The 16,352-nt window shown below is 41.2% G+C and overlaps 1 protein-coding gene across 17 annotated transcripts in view; it reads left to right on the top strand.

Annotated features, from left to right (window-relative positions):
• Positions 1–16,352, top strand: part of HIVEP1 (HIVEP zinc finger 1) — a 240,716-nt gene that overhangs the window by 136,785 nt on the left and 87,579 nt on the right. For 3 of the 17 annotated variants that reach the window (XM_065584972.1, XM_065584973.1, XM_065584974.1), the window contains exon 4: positions 9,378–9,556. The exons of the other annotated variants lie outside the window; for them this stretch is intronic. In XM_065584972.1, the coding sequence (XP_065441044.1) occupies positions 9,469–9,556 (88 nt within the window). In that variant the 5' untranslated portion in view covers positions 9,378–9,468. The remainder of the gene's footprint in view (positions 1–9,377; positions 9,557–16,352) is intronic. 17 annotated transcript variants of the gene reach the window in all.

The following is a 16,352-nucleotide window of genomic DNA, read 5'->3' on the forward strand; positions in this document are numbered from 1 at the left end:
AATCCAGGAAAACAGATGTCTTCCTATTCACCAAGACTTTGACAGTGTCCCCCCCCCAACGTCTTAAGTACTGCAAGCCTTTCTGGGAACATTAGTTTAGCCTCATACAATCAGGCTATGTCCAGAAGGAGACTTGGAAAGCAGATTGGGCTAAACAAGACTTAAAAAATAAGCACCTTGTGGTGGATCCCATGCAGAACGTTCCTGGGTTTGACCTTCTGCAGTCATCTTGGTCAACTCTGAACCGAATTCGATCCAACCACGGTAGATGTGGGTATCTAATGCACAAATGGAAAATCAAAGACTCCCCGGTGTGCAAGTCTGATTCCCCACAACAGACCATTGAACATATCACTATCTACTGCCCAATTTATAAATATGAAGGAGGCATTACTGCAATAAATTCTGCTACTCCTGATGTAGCCATATGGCTCCGATCAACTTCAGGTGAAATTGTAGTTGCTCTATACCAGCCATATGAAAGAAGTAGTAAATGCTAGTAGAGCATTTTGGTTGCAACTCCCAGACCCTTGTGAGCTTAGACAGTTCCTGTGAACTTTCCTCTACTGCAAGTCACTAAGTGAGAATCTGTTAATGGCATCTGGAGGACTGGAAATTCTATTGGCATTCTTAAATTGTAATCTTGTTGGGTCAGGAACCCTCTTTTTGTTATATGCGGGTTCAGTACCTATCATAAGAGGGCCTTCATCCTTGGTTAGTGGCTTCTAGGTGTCACCATAATACAGACGACAATCTGCTTATGTAGCTACCGGAACTGCTGATTGTAACATCAGTTTGAAGTCTCTAACTCCTTTTGGACTCCTCAGTGCTTTTGGATACTCAAATATACACTGAAAAAGGCTCACTTAGAGCTAGGCAGAAGACTATGCTCCATTCTATCAGACATAGATATGTCTATGGTAATCCCATATACTTGTCACCTCCACGGATGCTTATCTAGTAATTTATGATGGATCTATATTCAAAGCCCATTGAAGTAATTAGAGAGATTCCCAGTGTTTTCAAATGGGCTTTGCATCACACCCTATGTCTAGGAATGAATCCACACACCTTGAAAAAACTTTAACTAGTACAAAATGTGGCATTCCATTTACTTAGTAACACTACCATGGTGAACATATCACCCTGGTGTTCTGGTTGTCCTCTAAATACAGAGTTCAATTTAATCTCTGATCTGAAATTCGAAGACTGTGATTTAGTATGCTGGATTGCCCTTGGATGCAGACTTTGATAACATTCGTATCTGTTCTTCATAGCTAAATACCATTTTGAGCTGTAGCAAAAGGCTCTCTTCTTCACTGACTCACTCTCTCTTTCCAAATGGAGATATAAACGGTTCAAGAAGCTGACTTGTGAGAGAGTAGACTCAACCATGTCTCAGAGGTGCTGTCATCTTTTATCAGTGATATGGCAGCCAGAGCTGTTGTCTCCGGCACCGAAGCTTGCTAGCATGTATGGCTGCATTTTTCAGGCCTCTATTAGGATATTCATCAGAAGCTTGCGGACCTGCCATTGGAGATTCTCTTTGGAGGCAAGGGTGGAAATGGAGGAGGTTCTCATGAAGGCCTAGGTCACCCTTTGTTCACTTCCAGGTCTATAGGCTGAACTATCTTTCCCGTGTGTATATATAGAGAGAGGCAAATTCACTGGCCAGGAAACCAACTTACACTTTTAATGGGATTCCAGGGTTCCCACTATATCAGACTGAAAGCATTCTTCCTTCTTTCCAGCAAAAGCCTTCCTGCAAAGGAGGCTCCCCCACTCCCCTCCTAGCCTTGAAATCTGTGAGTGGCCCTGGTTATCTTGGGCATCTGGGTACTCTGTATTAGTCAGTGAAGTTACAAAAACAGAGAAATTTCTCCTAGCAACAGCTTGCCACTTCAGGAATGCTGTTGAGTTCAGCAATATCAGGAGAAGACAGTATAGAAAATTCACTGCATCCTCAAAAAGAATGCTAGTAAGATAGTGACACCAGGCCTAAGAGGGAGGAGGAGTTATCTTTTTTTTTGTACTCCCTCATATTCAAAAGGAGAGAGAGAGGCTCTGTCTTATCCAATCCTGTGCATTGGAACTCCTTAATTTTTAATGTGTGAAACCTCTTTCTCCTTTCATAGCCTTGGAGTTCAGGGTTTCTTTCCCATGTTTCTGAAGGAGAGAGAGAGGTAGGCTGGCCAGGATAGTCCCTGTTCTTCATTTCCCATACTTTTCAAATGGCTGCTTTGCTGCAGGAAAGAAAAGAGGCTAGGGAAGCTCCATCTCAAAGCTGGATGGAGTTAGACGCTAAAGCACTGGCCGTAGCTTTGGTAGCTACTCTCAAAATGCGGTCTGAGGAAAAGTATAGAGCTGTAAAAGCAGCAGTAAGTAAAGCAATATGGTACATTGAACCTCATTTTCAAAATCACAATGCAGTGAGCACACATGAAGCAATAGTGTAGTACAGCGTTTCTCAAACCGGGGTCTGCGGACCCCTGGGGCTCCCCAAGGGTACTCCAGAGGGTCCACGAGCCCCATTGATCAACTCCTTCCCCCTTCCTCCCTCAACTCTTCCTCCCTCCCTCCCTGCACCTCCTTCATGCTGGGGAAGCTGAGAAGGAGGGGGAGGAGCAGGGACTCTGGGTCCATGCCACTCCCGGAAGCAGTCAGCATGTCCATGCGGCCCGGGGGAGGGGAAAGGGGACCTCTGCGTGCTGCCTTTGGCCCGAGTGCTGACTCCGCAGCTCCCATTGGCCGGGAACTGTGGCCAATGGGAGCTGTGGGGACAGTGTCTGCAGGCAGAGGCACGCGTGGAGACCCCCTGACCCTCCCCCTGCCTAGGAGCCACTGCCAGAGGGATATGCCGGTCACTTTCGGGAGCCACCCAAGGTAAGCGCCGTCCCCCTCATCCCCTCCCCCCCCCTGCCCCAGCCCAGAGCCCGCACCCGAACTCCCTCCCAGAGCCTGCACTCCTCACTCCGTCCTGCACCCAAATTCCCTCCCAGAGTCCACACCCCCTCCTGCACCCCAGACCCCGAGGGGGCCCCAGCCTGGTGAAAGTGAGTGAGGGTGGGGGAGAGCTAGTACGGGGGGGGATGGAGTGAGTGGGAGCATCGCCTTGGGGAAGGGGACGGGGCAAGGGCGGAGCGGCTCAGCTTGGGTGTCCCCGAAAAATTTTAAATCAAAATTGGAGTCCTTGGGTTGCTAAAGTTAGAGAACTGCTGGTGTAGTACTTAGACACTGGAAATGATGGTCAGGTTTAACTTGCGTCTTCTCTGTATACATCCATAGGGCATGTAAAAATCAGTATTGTCCTAAATGTAAATGTCTATTGGCTCCATTTCATACATTGTCCTTGGTTATGAAATTTACAGAAAAGATGTAGACTAAGTCAGTTGTAACATTTTCAAATAATGTATTTTATGGTACAGTGCACACAACTAACAAATAGACGTCACTGTTTGCTTATACTATAGTTGTATATGTGAAGAAAACCAATCACTTTTAGTTTTAATATAACTAAAGGAAATTTATGTGAAATTTTATTTTAAGAATCACAACCAGTATAATTCTATTTAAAAGGAAAATTAAATATTGCTTAGTGTATCAGATTTGGAAAGTATTGCAGAACAAGGAAGAAGGTTAATACGTTGCTTAATTTAGCAAAATGGCCTTCCAGAAAAAATACGAAGCTTGTCAAAAATAAATAAAATTGAGTTATGATTCCACTGTTTTGCTGAATTTCATATTATCTGCCGTTTAGTTTTACATATTGTTTATCTCAAATGTTGTGCTTCGTTCTCTGACCAATGGATAGGGTGACCAGGTGTCCGGTTTTTGACCGGAACACCCGGTCGAAAAGGGATCCTGGCGTCTCTAGTGCTGACCGGGCCGTGGACTGTCTGGTTGGCGACACTGCGCAGAGCGGCTGGCAGGCTCCCTGCCAGGCTCTGCATGGCTTGTGGGAAGCAGCTGGCATGTCTCCTCCTCCGGCTCCAATGCGTTGGGGCAGCCAGGGGGCTCCTCACACTGTCCCCACCCCAAGCACCGCCCCCACCACGGTTCCCGGCCAATGGGAACTGCAGGGGCAGCGCTTGCGGATGGGCAGCGCGCAGAGCTGCCTGGCCGCGTCTCTGTGTAGGAGCCAGATGAGGGACATGCTGCTGCCGGAGCCCTCACCCCCACCCGTACACCAACCCCCTGAGCCAGCCCACGGAAAATGAGCGGGTGAATGAGGGTGGGGAGAGTGAGTGAGTGAGAGAGAGGGGGGATGAAGTGAGTGGAGGTGGTGCCTCGGAGAAGGGGTGGGGCCTGGGCGCGGTCTCAGGAGGGGCGGAGCAAGGGTGTTTGGTTTTGTATGAGAAGAAAGTTGGCAACTCTACTAATGGAAGTTGGTCCAATAAAATATATTACCTCACCCACTTTGTCTCTCTAACATAGGAATTAATTTTACATATTTTTATATAACTGGTTTGAAAACATAGAGAATTAAAGGAAAACTATGTAAAAAGTAAGCCAAAAATACATCCAGTATACTGACATGTACAGCAAAATCTTTCTCTGTATGACAGATATATTAAATTTTAATGTGGTTGTAAGGTCAAAACAATCTTTTGATTAGTACCAATTTGAGAAGTCTTAAAATCTCAGTTAATTATATTTTTATTCTAATTTTAAACAATAGTAATAGAAACTAAGTATGTATTTAATTATAAGTAATAAAAATGCAAAACTTGTTCCCAAATCACTACAGTCAAAAACCTGCAAGCAGATTGTAAAAGGTGATAACCTGCACTTTGGTTTAGCCTTAGGTGTTAAGCATCATGAACTGTTGTAGTCTTCTTACTATAGTTAACAGTGTATCCTTTAAAAAGAACGTGTGTGTGTGTGTGTGTGTGTGTATGTATTTTTTATATATATATATATATATAAAAAGAGAGAGAGAGACCCCCCCCAACACTATATATATAATATATATATATATATATATATATAATATATAATAGTGTTGGGGGGTGTCTCTCTCTCTCTTTTTTTATATATATATAAAATACATACACATATATATGGGGGGGAGGGGAGAGAGAGAGAGACACTATATTGGCAGATTGATTGATATAGAGCTAAGTAATGTTTTAGTGCTGGGTCAGAATAAGACACAACAGTAAAATCAAGATCCTTTGGAGTCAAGTCACAGAGTTCTTGTTATAGTACCCTTTTGCCTACTACGCATTACAGTATATTCCTTTTTTATTTAATTTTAAAGATTGCTTGATGGTTCACCAGCCATCCCTTGATTTTGCCTGTTTGCCCATGTCCTGTGAGCAGGCCAGGTATTGAAATAGGAGACTTGTGCTCCCCTAAGCACTCAGATCCCACTTTTCTATACTTCAGTAATCTGCTACTCAGAACCACGGAAATAATGAGTACAGTGCGAGGGATGGCACAGCATTAACTGGCTGTCATCACATGAACATGTGTAACCCAAAATAAATATTGTAGATCTCTTTTAGGTCTACCAGTCTGGACTGCAGTCCTTTCAGTGTTTGCACTCATAGGATTAAGATATCTTTGGATGGAACATAATAGCGGCCCATGTTTTACATATAACAAAATCCAGACAAATAGGCTAGCAGTTTTGAAATCTGTTTTTTTAAATGAAAACCCGGGTCTTCATTGGCAGCATAAATGCCCTCAATAATATAGATGGGAAACAAGGTAAGAAAGCCATAGGGCAGAATTTGTGAGTGAAATGTAAGTTCAACGTTTTGGTTTAACAAAAGGGAGCCCTTCCCCCATAATACTCTTGTATTTGGAAACATACTTTAAAAATGAATTCTTTGATTTGAAAATATAACAGGTGGCTTCTACATTGCTTTTGATGATACAGAAAACTTTTTTTTATGTTCAATAAGGGTTTTTTTTTTTTAATGAATCACTAGACAGTGGGTTATTGTAATATCTTTGTGGTCCCAATCACACTTACCCCCAAACTAGACCTAATTAAACAATTTCACTTGATATCTGTGGTGGCAAGATTGTGAATTACTGCAGGTTCTGTTAAGAAAAAACGTATAGTGAAAGTACAATATCTGTACCTTCTCATAATCTTTTTGGTTATACTTTCTCACAAAAGGGTTAAAGTTGTTCCTGAATCTGTGGTATAGGTGCACTGTAGTAATATGTACACCGCTACCTCGATATAACGTGACCCGATATAACACGAATTCGGATATAACGCGGTAAAGCAGTGCTCCGGGGGGGCGGGGCTGCGCATTCCGGTGGATCAAAGCAAGTTCAATATAACGCGGTTTCACCTATAACAGGTAAGATTTTTTTGGCTCCCGAGGACAGCGTTATATCAAGGTAGAGGTGTATATAATCTTTTTCCATGTGTGTCACAAGTTGATATCTAGATTGTTCAGCCATCTAAATGCTGCCTCATCAAGGGTAGCAAGGTGTTGCAATCTTCTGACTGTGCACTTCTAATTGTTTCACGGTCTGCAGCGCTGCTCCATAGTCATGCTGTGAAAACTGGGCCAAGCATTTCTACATTGTGGCTGCCATTCTTGCTGTTACCATCAGCAGTCTGTTAAGTCTGGTCCAGGATTTGCATTCCAGATTGCAAAGGTGATGTGAGTTAGGGATTCTAAAATTCATCAGCATACCAGTCTCTCTATCCCAGAGTTGCTGCCACTCTGTGAGGACATAGCTGTTGGCCCTGATGTTCTGTTGTTCATCCGAGATTGGCACTAGGCCATTAGCACTGGACATGAATGTTTGTCGCAAAAGGATGTTTCGAATTCAGTTGTGGCAAGTCAGCAGGAACTGCAAATGTCGGTGTTTTCTTGTGGAGGTGGCCAGATCTTATAGGAAGTGTGTATTGCTTATTTGCCCCCATTGGAACCATTGTTAGCCTTTCATGTAGCAGGCTGTTTTCATCTATCATAGCCCTTCATGCTGTTTTAAGGAAAACAGCATCTCATTGAAGTTCTGAGGAAGATATGAGTCAACACGTATGCATTTTATGTTAATGTGTGGCTAAGACAATCACTAATGGCATGGGTGGCTGTATTCATTTCCATATCAAGACACATATGCCAACTTCTGTCCCAAACTGCTCCACAATATTGCATTGGAGCAAATACCAGTACTAGGATTGAGGTTTGTAAAACACTTGTCTGTGCTCCCCAGGATGTCCCGGCTAGCTTCTGGAAAAGGAAGTGTGGGAAGTGATCTTTTTCTTCACTTATTCTAATAGGACCAATAAGTTAGAGTGCAGTCCAGTTTCAGTCCTAAGTAAGTGTCAGCTGGCTGGAAAGGGAGTGAACATTCTCAACACAGCCTGTATGGGTTGGATGGCTGGGCAGTTCTTCAGATAGAAGGTTATGGCCACTGTTTTAGACTCACTTAATGTAAGTCTCTGCTGACGAAGGCAAGTGGCCAGAGCATTCATGTCCTGGATGAGTGGCTCTTCAGTATTGTGTGGTTGTTTACTACATCAGCAAGTTATATGTTATCTACATATATGCACTTATCAGCTTTAGTTGTTGTTAGATCATAAATGCATATGTTGAAAAGGAGAAGAGGTGGAACAGATTCTTGCGTTATGAAGATGCCTAAGTTGGCTGACTGTCTCCAGTTTGCAAAATGAAGCTTTGATTCGTTATTTCTATAATGAACCACACCATGGTATTGCAAGAAATAGTCTGCAACAACTTGCTGGCCAACAGTATCATATGGCGGTGACAGATCAACCAGAACGGCGCCAACTTTCTTGACCTTCTTGAAGGCATCTTCGATGTCTTGTGTTAGGCAAATGACTTGATCTTGGTTATGCAGTGCTTGTCTGAAGCTAGACTGAATGAAGGGCAGTTGTGGATCAATAGCCTTATTGATTTGCATCAGAGTCAGTCTCTCAATAGCTTGTATGTGACATAAAGGAAATAGGTGGTTCCATAGTTCTTGGGGTTTTCCAGGGGTTTTCCTGGTTTCAGAATGTCTACGAACTTTGCCCTGCACCAGATTTATGGGATGCAATTATCCTGGAGACATTGGTTGAGGAACCAAAGCAGCCAGCTTTTGGTCCTAGGTGAAGTAGAAACTCCATATTTATATAATCCAGGCCTGGAGCCTTTACTGTTTTCATAAGGTTTATGGGCTAGTCCCTCTTTGTCTGAAAAAGGAACCCTCGAGTTCGAATCCACACTAGGAGCCTCCCACCTCTCTGTAGTCTCAGTTTTGTCTGCACAGCTGAAAGACTTACCCAAGTTCTGTATATGACCATTAGCCACCAGCTGGGTGTGATGATTGTGGTGACTGGAAACTCTCTCTTATTTGCTGAGGCTGGAATCTCCAGAATGTCTTTTGATGGTCTGCTACGTTTTTTGGCTAGAACGAGTAAAGTCAGTCTTTGTGACTTTCTCTCACTATCAATCATGCCTGGTTTGAGCCAGTAATGGATTGAGTTCCTTGCTCTTAGTAACAGCAGATTTGAATTCCTGGTAGAGATTAATTACCTTTGGCCACACAGGAACATACTGTCAGTGATAGCTTCTAGGGCAGAGGTTCCCAAAGTTTGTTTTGCTGCGCCCCTTTGGGAGATTCATATCCCATGTGCACCCCCCTCTTTCTAAGAGACAGTATGTCCTTGGATGTGTGGGGTCCAGGTCTAGTGCTCCATGCCCTGCAATAATCCCTTGCCTAGGACTTTCTTCAGGTGGGTGGCCCCATCAGAATGCAGTCTGGCTATGCCCCCCCTTCTTGTGCCCTTGCCCCTGTGAACCTCAGAATCACTCACAGGTTGCAAGCTCCTCTGGCCCTGATGTTATCCCCGGCACACATGCACAAGAGCCTGTGCAGGCAGGGAGGAACTAGCTCCCAAGGCAGAGAATGCGTATCAGCCTCTAAGAGGCCAGCAAGCTGGAAAGCCCCCCTCCACACATCCCCTTCTTACATAGGGAGAGACCATGCCCCTCACTCCTCGTCTCTCTTTCCTTCTTGTTCTTCTGGCCTCACAGCAGGAGCTGGAGCAGGAGACTCAACTAGTGAGAGGAATTCTTATTTTATCAACAATATTTTGAAGAAACAAGAAAAAATTCTTAACCAGTCAGGTCTTTGCACCCCCCCTCTACCCTCGATAACCTCATAGTTCCCCTTGCCCTCCAGCTTGAAAACCAGTGCTCTAGGGATCAATTTTTTTAGCAGCTGCCTGAACTAATTTGCAGAAGTTTGGTAGGAGTTGTTTAGTATTGCCTGGACATGTGAAGTTCATGGCCAGTTCACTGACTGACATCTCTAGTTCTGCTTGAAAGACCTCCCACTGAGCTTTCCGATAATTCCACTGGGCCTTCTGTAAGCTGTTTTGTTGTTGATATCCACAGGCCCGTGGTGATCAAAGAGAGCCCATGCTGAGACTTTGGGAAAGCTTCAAGCACCTTCCACATTTGACCACTGGAACCAGTTGCCTGGAAGATGAAAAGACAATGGTGGATGAAGAGCCTGTTACCCATCTGCTACTGTGAAAACTTGGCATTTGATTTGGATCATAGAGGAGTTATAGGTCAGCGACTGAAGTCCACTCCATTAATCACTCTCCGTCTGCGTTGTTGTCAGGGTATCACAGATTGACATAGTGGGAATTGAAGTCACCACAGTAGATGGAAGATCCTAGAAGGGTGGGCAGAGCAGGGTTTGGCTAGTTAACTGATGGAGGGTTGTAGACATTAATCAGCATAGGTTTGTTTATCTTTATTGCCTGCCATTCTACGAAGTCATTTGGACCAGATGTCTAGAACTCTGCAGGAGACGCAAACCACTGCATGGAAGGGACTCCTGTTTGGGAGCGTGCAAGCTGCTTGCGAACACTAGCACGACCAGGGACTGCTGCTGGTGAGCCTAGTGCCGGCCCCAGTGGGCAAGGCTAGGGGTGGTATAGTCACGCCGGAGGACTGCCTGGGCTGGGCGCTGGCTCCTGTGAGCGGCGGCCTGACATGCTGCTGCTTTTGCCGCTGCGATTCCTGGTAGAGTCCTGCAGTTTCACAGATATCTGCTTTATATCCGTGGATATCCGCACCTGCGAATATAAATTTGTATCTGCGGAGGGCTCTACAGATGTTGACATAGTGACAGCCCTTCTCTAAGATGGCATCCCAGACTGCTTGTGATAGTGATGACCCATGATGGTCTTGTCTGCAACTGGAAGCTGCACATCTCCTGAAGCAAGATAATGTGTGTTTCGGTGTTTGTAACTAAGTGGAGAAGGATAGCTCTTTTCACTGCTGATAGCTCATTGGTATTAAAATGAAACATCTTTAGAAACAGCCCTATGTCTAGGGTTTCTGGTGCATTAGAGGATAGCTTTTTCCGTCTGATTATCATTTAAAACATGAGCCTATGTTCCACGTTTTTTTGGTCTGCTTTCATTTTGGTTGATGCTACTCATGGAGGGACGCCATGAGATGGTAATAGACATTTGTCCACTGTGCATCTAATGATACCTCATATAAAGCAAAACCAAGGATGTCGGTTTCTGAAGCAACCAAAATTATTTTAAACTATGTTCTTCTTTTCTTTAAAACAAAAATCTAGTGTTTCATCTAATGTGAAATCCTTTCTCCAACTTTAGCTAGCACCAAATGCTTCAGAGGGATGCTGTAAGACATCCATAATGGACAATTATGTAATAACAGCCTATAGGCCAGAATATTTCTTCTTAACCCCAGGCATTCAGTAGTCTATCCCTTGAACATTTTTATTCTAGCTAGACTAACTGTATATGTCCAGTTCCTTTTTGTATCCTGCTAAGTTCTCAGCCTCAATAATGTCAGGAGGTAGTGAATTCCACAAGTTGATTGATTATGTATTGTAAAAAAGGATTTATTTTTATTCCATTCTAAACAAAACGGATAACTCAGTGTGAAAGCTAGGTCTAACAATTATATATTTTTAAAACAAGTGGAAAGAGAATTAAGATATACTTGTAAAGTAAATAAAGCCTGCAAGATGCTCAACTACTAAGATAAACTTCATGATATTAAACATTTAGAGACCATATTTATTGGTCTTCAAATTTATCTTTTTTTCCCAATGGTTTGTCCTTGCTCTTATAATGTAAGAGAGGGTAAAAAGGAGTGCTCCCATTGACTGTCTCTGTCCTCTATTATTTTGTATACCTATATTATATCAACTCTTTTACATCTCCACTGTAAATTAAGCTTAGAGAAATGTTTAGTCTCTCCTCATATTGAAGCCTTTCCGTACTTTTGATAATTTTTATTACACTTCTTTGGACCTTGTGTACTTTTGCTATATCCTGTTTGCTGTATCCTACACTGACGGTAATACTAATGGCACTATAATATTTGCAGTAGTATTGTCTGTCTTTTTCGTAATACTGCCTGATATCTTGTTTACATTTTTGACTGGTGTTGTGCATTATATAGTTCTTGTCTGTGAGCTGTCTGCAGTGACATCTAGGCCTGTTCCTGAGTGGTTACAGTTAATCTACAATCCATCAACGTGTATGAGTAGTTCAAATAAGCATTGTGATTTGCTTTCTGTTTAACTCTGTCTCAATTTCATAATGTTTTGATAATGATTGCTCCCTTAGCAGATCAGGCAGTAACTTAACTATCTGAGAAGAAGCATTTTTCATGCAAACAATTTAGGTTCATAATGCTCTAGGAAGATTGCATTACTCTGACTGTCCTGTGTGCATGGAAAATAAGTGATTGTTAAAACTTCCTACAACATTGGGTTTTTTATACAGTATTCTATAAATATTGAATAAACTCAAGTACTTAGAGTCCTGACCTGTACAGAGCTGACTCCTAGTGGTAACACAGGGTGGTGGCTTTCCCTTTTTTGTCCGGTTTGTTTCTGACAACTGTCAGCAACTCTGTCTTTGTGCTTATGCTAAATTTTGTATGGAACAATAGTAGTTTCCGAATCCTTTGTTTACCATAACATGTAAAGCAATTAAATTACAACTATCAAACCTTTTAAATGACCTATTAGAAGTGGGAGATTTCAGTTTTTAATGACTGAAGTTTATGTAGTTTGTTAGTAGAGCCAGATTCTGCTATCATTACTCATGCTGAGTAATATGTAACTCTGGGTTTAATGGGATTACTCACTGAGTGTTAATTGTGAATAAATATGGCTGTTACTCTTCAGAAGTTATTAAAAATTTATATTTTAATTGACCTAGAAAAAATGATCACTAAACAGGATAAAACAAATGTAATGTTTAAACAGGCACACAAACCACACATTTGACATTATGTCTAGTTGAACAGACACCAAATCTATTAACGAGTGAAATAATCTCAACAGTTGGGCATAGGTGTCTTTGATTGAAAATTGTTATATGCTTCAGATGCGTTCTATTATTTACTGAACGGTACAACCTCATAAGTTCTGTCAATTTGACAAAGAACTTGATTATGCATCACCCTTTGTTAACCTGAGTAGATTCCCCAAACACTTCAGCCGAAAATACGCTGGTTTAGATTAAACATAAAACAGATTAATTAGCTAATGAAAGATAGATTTTAAGTGAGTAAGTGGTATTGGTTACAAAATAAAATAAAATATAAAATTGCAAGCTAATTCCTAAACTTTACCATGCTAATAATTCTAAAAGCAAAAGGATTTCTCATCCAGAACTTCACCCGCAGTTCTTGCTAACTAGAATGCGTTCTAGTTAGGACCAACCCCTCCCATAGCCTCAAAGGAGTTTCTTTGTCTTCCCGATGTTCCTTGCATAAAGATGATGGAGGAGATGCAGGTGAAGTGATGATATCACTGTCCCCTATTTATACTTTTCTTGCTTTCAGACATAACCCTCCACCCAACTGGGGTGCTGTGAAATAAGTAGTGTGTCTCAGGAGAATTGCAAATTTCTTGCTCACACCTTTTGTCTATGTGAGTCTTGAGCCCTCTCTGGGGATGACATGCAAGTCTTTTGATTATAGGCCCTTCTTTTTTTCTGAAAGGTTAGTGCGTGAGCATTTCCCAGACTTACAACGTGTTTCAGTAACGAGACATGTAGCAAAATGTCATCACTTGCTATACATTGATGCACACATTTAAACGGGACAGAGTTTCAGCAAATCATGACTTTTCAAATGATCTCTCACATTGTACTTTGTACAAAATATCATAACCATATACAAGTAGTGAATATGGGAGTACAGGGCAGTGTTCCCTTTCATTTTTTAGGTCCATGTGTGGAATGAATTTTGTTATGTGCATCAATATGGAGGTGATGTGTGACAATTTTATTTCTCTTTATCTTTGAGCCAGCAGCAGTACAGGACTTCTCCCTTATGCCTCTAATCTCATATGAGCATGTATGCCAGTGTGTTTCCCTTCCATTCCCAAGGCAGTAATTTGGGAAGTGTCTGGCTAAATCAGATGATTTAGGGTAATTAACGCACAACTTTCCTGCTGATTTACATTTTCCCTGATTAATTCTTCTCCTCCACCTATGAGCAGCATTTTCCATTTGGAGCTGGAATGCCACTCAAGCTATGTTGCCAAAGAATATTTGAGAGTATTTAAGTCTGTACCACTGCACTTTCCATCCTCTGTAAACATCTGACAGAATTTCCTTATTAAGATCTCCATATTGCCTAAAGATTGCCTGGGTTGCTACACTTCTCACACAGCATTCTTTTACTCAGCATTTCAGTTTTACCTTAAAAATTGACATCTGAAATCTAATTTCAGGTTTAATAGGCTCAGATCTGTCAAGTTTTATTCACTGTGACCCTGATCCTGTGAGCTGCTGAGCACTGCCTGGGAAAGGTGGTGATCACTACACACAGCTCCTTTGACTTGAACTGAACGGGCTGAGGTCACTCAACACATTGCAGGAGACTTTTACACCAATTTTTTGGTAGTTTTTAAAACTTTAAAAAAAATTAAAATAAGTTGTAAAATCAAACTTTGAGTCTAATTTGCCAGTTTTAGTTTAAACAAAACTCATTTGTTGCAGCTCTAGGAATAGAGCAAAAACTATGTGTGGCTATTGGATAAATCGGTTAGAAAGGCTAATCCCATGTTCACATCTGGAATTTTAACAGAACAGTAATGTATCCTTGTGGTTTTATTTCATTTTGCGCTCAGATATACAGTTTCCTAAATCTTGTTCTACTGGCCAACTCGCATCACTTTCACCATCCACATAAATGTGCACGTTTTGTATTGAACACAATGCAGAATTTTTTGATCATGGGAACAACTGAGAAACCTCCATGTTCATTTATAATTAGGTTAGCCCCGGGTCTTAGTTGAGTGGTTGTCAGTTTTTCAACGGCTTTTCAATTTTATCAATTCCACCTTTCTTGTAATTTACCTTTGTCACAACCGATACATACATTTCATGCAGTATGAAATGAATAGGAGACAAAATAATTAATATGAAAAAGATCAACTTTGGCAAAATTTTAATTAAATTAGGGCTGTCGATTAATCACAGTTAACTCACGTGATTAACTCAAAAAATTAATCACAATTAATCGCAGTTTTAATTGCACTGTTAAATAATAGAACACCAATTGAAATTTATTAAATATTTTGGATGTTTGTCTACATTTTCATATATATTGTATTCTGTGTAGTAATTGAAATCAAAGTGTATATTATTTTTCCTTATAAATATTTGCACTGTAAAAACGATAAAAGAAATAGTATCTTTCAATTCATCCCATACAAGTACTGTAGTGCACTCTGTTGTGAAAGTGCAACTTACAAATATAGATTTATTTATTTTTGTTACATGACTGCACTCAAAAACAAAACAATGTAAAACTTCAGAGCCTACAAGTCCGCTTAATCCTATATCTTGCTCAGTCAATTGCTAAGACAAACAAGTTTGTATACATTTAAGGGAGATAATGCTGCCCGCTTATTTACAATGTCACCTGAAAGTGAGAACAGGTATTTGCATGGTACTTTTGTAGCCAGCATTGCAAGGTATTTATGCTAAACATTCATATGCCCCTTCATGCTTCAACCACCCTTCTAGAGGACATGCTTCCATGCTGATGACGCTCATTAAAAAAATAAGCGTTAATTAAATTTCTGACTGAACTCCTTGGGGCAGAATTGTATGTCCCCTGCTCAGTTTTACCCACTTTTTGCCATATATTTCCTATTATAACAATCTCGGATGGTGACCCAGCATGTTGTTCATTTTAAGAACACTTTCACTGCAGATTTGGCAAAACATAAAAAAGGTACCAATGTGAGATTTCTAAAGATAGCTATGGCACTCGACCCAAGGTTTAAGAATCTGAAGCGCCTTCCAAAATCTGAGAGGGATGAGGTGTGGAGCTTGCTTTCCGAAATCTTAAAAGAGCAACACTCCGATGTGGAAACTACAGAACCTGAACCACCAAAAAAGAAAATCAACCTTCTGCTGGTGGCATCTGATTCAGATAATGAAAATGAACATGCATCAGTCTGCACTGCTTTGGATCGTTATCGAGCAGAACCGGTCATCAGCATGGACACGTATTGATTGATTGAAATTGATTGAATATTGATTGAAACATGAAGGGACATATGAATCTTTAATGCATCTGGACTTAAATATCTTGCAACACTGGCTACAACAGTGCCACGAGAATGCCTGTTCTTGCTTTCGGGTGACATTGTAAACAAGAAGCGGGCAGCATTATCACCTGCAAATATAAACAAATTTGTTTGTTTGAGCGATTGGCTGAACAAGAAGTGGGACTGAGTGGACTTGAAGGCTCTAAAATTTTACCTTGTTTTATTTTTGAATGCAGAGGTTTTTTGTACATAATTCTACATTTGTAAGTGCAACTTTCATGATAAAGAGATTGCACTACAGTACTTGTATGAGGTGAATTGAAAAATATTATTTCTTTTGTTTTTTACAGTGCAAATACTTGTAATCAAAAATAAATATAAAGTGTGCACTGTAAACTTTGTATTGTGTTGTAAATAAATTCAATATATTTGAAAATGTAGAAAACATCCAAAAATGTTTAAATAACTGGTATTCTATTATTGTTTAACAGTGCGATTAATTGCGCGATTTATTTTTTTAATCTCTTGACAGCCCTATTAATGATACAAAATAGTGCTGTTTTCCAGTATGAACTGTATCTCCATTAATGGGCTTTGCTGGAAAAGCTTTGCGGTGTAGGCTGTCCCTCAGTGTCTCTCCTGCAGGGTCTCCCCCTTAGCAGTTGCTGATCACTCACCTCTCCCCATCCTCTCTAGGCAGGATTTTTTTAAACTGTTTATTGTCCTTTGATCTTAGGCCCCAGCCTTGGAAAAATAGAAACTTGTTAATCTATGCAGAGGCAGGCGGTTAGGTG

Source organism: Chrysemys picta, chromosome 2, assembly GCF_011386835.1.
Source record: "Chrysemys picta bellii isolate R12L10 chromosome 2, ASM1138683v2, whole genome shotgun sequence".
In the NCBI taxonomy this organism is placed as follows: domain Eukaryota; kingdom Metazoa; phylum Chordata; order Testudines; family Emydidae; genus Chrysemys; species Chrysemys picta.